General features: G+C 42.1%; 1 protein-coding gene across 1 annotated transcript; it reads right to left on the bottom strand.

Annotated features, from left to right (window-relative positions):
- Positions 1-309: 309 nt before the first annotated feature.
- Positions 310-3,692, bottom strand: birc5b (baculoviral IAP repeat containing 5b; the record flags this gene model as incomplete). The annotated part of the gene is made up of 4 exons (XM_080833586.1): positions 310-393; positions 2,409-2,526; positions 2,869-2,978; positions 3,567-3,692. 4 exons carry the CDS (start codon positions 3,690-3,692, stop codon positions 310-312), a joined length of 438 nt encoding a protein of 145 aa, XP_080689712.1.
- Between the last annotated feature and the right edge of the window lie 624 nt (positions 3,693-4,316).

Consider the following 4,316-nt stretch of genomic DNA (forward strand, 5'->3'; position numbering starts at 1 on the left):
ATAAACATGCTGACTTCTCTATACTTGGATTACAGAGATGCTGAAGATGCACAGAAGCCTGCAGTTGCGACGGGCCCACGTTGAGACACTACACATCACCTTTATATGGAGATATAACTGACTCAACACCACCCCCTTGTGTTAAACTGCACTAAAATAGTCAAGGAGAGCGCTGCCAAAACCACTTCAGGTGTGTGACGGTCCATCAACAACCACAAGAGTCGTTTATTAAAAAAAAAAAAAGTGTAATTTTTATTTATGCAAATATTCATACACAGACATATGACAAAACACAGGTCAATATAAACATTAAAAGGACAATTTCTGAACGCTTTTCTTTGTTGTGTCCACATTGTCACTGAAGTGAGCCATCCTCACGTGCATCATCTTTGCCTGATGGAAGACAAAACAGAAAATAAACAAGGCTGCTTACTATAACTTTGAAGGCAAACATCAGACCTAATAGCACAACAGAAAACGTGCTGCTCAAAGAAACTCTTCCAGTTCACACCAACAACTTGCACAGTGCAATACAGAAAGTTCTGACCCCCCCAAATTAAATATCTGTATTAAAGAACAGACAGAGACACAGACACGACAGGATTGTCTCAAGAAACAGGTCTGATGACTCAAAGATTGAAATATTTGTGTAGAGGGAACCAGGCTCGGAACATCCCCTCATTAATACCATCCCTACAGCCCAACAGGATGGTGGGTCCATCATACTGTGGGGATTATGACAGGGCTTGGGTGGACTAGTCGGGATGGAGGGAAACATGGATGCAGAAAAATATAAATATAGCGCAAAGATCAAATATAGAGCAATCCTTTTACAGACTGCTCAGGATCTTAGGCCGGGGGCAAAGGTTTCACATCTCAACAAAAGAACGACCCAAAGCATATACAAAGACAACAGCGGAGCGGTTTTGGGGAAACTGTGAAAGTCCTGGAGTGGCCTAGGTAGAGCCCGGACCGATATCAGTCAACATCAAGCTTTGAAAAAGAGGGAGATTTTCCAGGTTATCTGCATTGAGCAAGTGGCTAATAAACCGGTTGAATAGAATAATTGGGATGGAAGGAGGAAGAAACAGGACGTGAACATAAAATAACTTGGTCTTAAATACATACATTTAGTTAAAAAAATAAAAAAGTCAACAGCTAAAATGTTCAAATCACAAACAATATGAAGTGCAAACATGACGAGGGGTAGATGTGCGAGTGTGACAGTTTCCCCACCATGCTCTACGCTAGTCAGCCCGACCCATCTTACAAAACGCATGTCATTTGCTGAAGTGACTAGTGGTTAAAAAGGGGAAGGTCTTGCATCAAGCGGACTGAAACTGGAAGCTTATTTCTTGGGAGCCGTTTCATCCCTGTTCATCAGCAAGCAGATTTGAATCACTATGAATTCGGAAGATTAACGTGAGAAATCACCAAATGGGAGCACAATGAGAGATAGAATTAAAAATGGGTAGACTACTGCAAACATCAGGAGTGTTGGCAGGTATGTGGTAGCCTGGTGACACCAGCCTACGTATTTCCGCCTGAATTGATTTCAAGCTCATACTCAGTCTGGCCCAACCCCGTTGACAATCGTCTCCAGGACTCAAAATCCAACCGCACCAATCAGCGAACAGTTCAGAGCTGTGACGCAAAACTCACCTTGGAGGAAGAGGCACGAAAAGCTATCGGGAAAGTTGTCTCAACTCTCGAGAACATCAGAAAATTAAAAGGAGAACAAGAGTATTGTCTTGTAAGTTTTATGGTTGGAAAGGACGTCGTAGCTCTTCTCCCAACTGGCTTTGGGAAGAGTTTAATCTACCGAATGCTTACCAAACGTTGCTGATTGGTTAAGGGAACTCCAATGATTTTAAACCTCAAGCTAAGCACCCGCCCATCTCGGAAACGAAAATGAACGGGGTTAGGCCAGACTGACTGACGGAAAAAAATGGAGTCACAGGCTGGTAATGGCCAGGCTAGGTATGTGGACCTGAACCCAATAAAGCCTTTCTGGGGACCTGGAAATAGCTGTGCACCAATGCTGGATGAGCTCGAACAATTCTGCCCACAAGGGAGAACATTTCAAAAGAAAGGTGTGCCAAGCTTGTAAGATCATTCCCAATAAGACTTGAGGCCATCAATGCAGTCAATGGTGCTTTAACCAAGTACTAAGTGAAGGGTCAAATACTTACGTAAATGGGATATTTTAGTCTTTTATTTAATAGATTTACAAACAATAGTCTGTTTAGATTGATGAGAAAACTAAATTAATCTATTCCATTTTAAGGAGTCTGAAACAACAAAACGTGGAAAACTTGTCTGCAGCTACCACATGGACTGTACATACCAGCTTAGATCTTTCAGTTGAGCCTGTCCAGACCCCGGTAAGGAGTCATCAGAGGACTTACCAGGAAAATTTTGAGTCGCTCGCTACTTAGTTGCAGATGGTCAACCAGGGTCACTTCACCGTAGTCCTTCTTCATCTGCAGGAAGGGGCAGTTAGGAGTGCGCTTGATGTGCTCAGCCCTGGACACACACAAACACACAAACAAACGGTCAAGTGCAGTCAGTCCAATAAACACTATAGGCCTATTGTGTAAATTATGAGATTAGACAGTCTGACCCACACCAATACTAGCAAATTATAGTTTATCAGTTTACAGAAAGTCCACTTGGGAACTCTGATGTGAATAAACAAATGTTTTGTTGAAATTCATGTGCAATCACCAGTTCGAAACAAGACTCCTTCAAGAAAATGACAAGGATGGTTAATGCTTAGAGATAAATGCATGTAATGGAGAACCCGAACAAGGCATCTTAACTAGGCCTTCTTGCTTGTCTAGAGATTTGAGGACAACGTTACTATACCAGGGGTCATCCTGTGGCTCCCAGCCCTCCAGCTCTCTCAGGCAGAAGAAGCAGCAGGCCACATCAGGCTCGTTTTCACTTGGACAGTGGACAAATCCAGCCTTGGCCATCTGAAAAGATAGGTATACTTTCACATTATAAAAAAGGTTCACTTGCTACTATAATAATTTGTAGAACACTTAAGAACCTGCTAAATATAGTTCGACTTATATCTCGACGCGTTTGCCTACTTTAACCACTGTTAGTAATTAAATATACAGCGTGCGATAGGCCTACTTTAGAGTGCTGTCAACACGCAATTAATCTGTGGAAAGTGGGGTCGAGGAACCGGTCGAGACGCTCGACAAAAACAGAATCCGACACCTGCTATCATAAATCACGATGCTATCTAGAGAGAACTTCCAAAATATTAAGGGGTCATGTAGGCCTATACAGTTCGTCACACGTGTGTAGACAAGCGGTCTTACACTGGCCTTGAATTTGTAACCTCGGACATAAGGCGGGCGTGCTAACAAGGAGATTAAAAGCTATGTTAAGATGTCAGTTCTCACAACACAGCACTTTAACCGCTGAATACCCTTACACATGGATAACAACAAACAAAACTTTTAAAGGCTAAACTGGTCGTCTTCGGAAGTCATGCGAATATTTTTTTTCCACTAGCGTGACTGGTCGCATACCACTCAAAGTATGCTCACCTGTTCGGGTGTGCACAAACAATCCTCTCGGAATGGCCAATCGGAGAAAGTCTGTAACCGTTTTTCGTAACTGTACATTTGCCCAAAAGCTTTAAATCGAGCCAACATCAGCTGGAAATTGTCCATGTCTTAACTGAATGTATGTGAAGCTATGGGGAACGCCATGACATTTATAGACAACGCTACTCTATCAGCTGATTCATTATGTGCCACTCAGGGGCGGGAAGTAAGTAAAAAGTATTTAGGCTACTCTACCTACAACAAATAGCCTACCGGCATATCACACAGGCTATACTTTAATGAAAATGATTTTAAGTGAATTGAGGTTCATAAGTTGCCAAAAAACCTGAGTGAAATGTAAGTTGTAATGTTAAAGGGCTATGCTGGGCTAGTGATTGATAATTGATAATGAATGAATGAATTGATCTGATACTGTGTTATATACTAGCATTGCAATAGCCTTCCTACAGTGTAAATTGGATTACAGAGAAGGTCAAATATAGCCAGTAACATGATTCTTACTGTTTTTCAAAGGATGTGTCTCCATCTGGTGGAGAATGTGGTAGTGTGTTGCTTACCATTTCCCCACTCAATATGCAGGACGGTAGTGAATCAGCAGAATGCATGCTGAGGAGGTGACCAGACAAACAGCCTTCACACAATGTGACATGAAGCTTCATCAATCGTATTATTTCGGGATGAAGACATATTGAATAGGTTTAGCATTGTGAGGGCAAAACAAAACAGGCT

Source organism: Sprattus sprattus (assembly GCF_963457725.1).
Source record: "Sprattus sprattus genome assembly, chromosome: 2".
In the NCBI taxonomy this organism is placed as follows: Eukaryota; Metazoa; Chordata; class Actinopteri; order Clupeiformes; family Clupeidae; genus Sprattus; species Sprattus sprattus.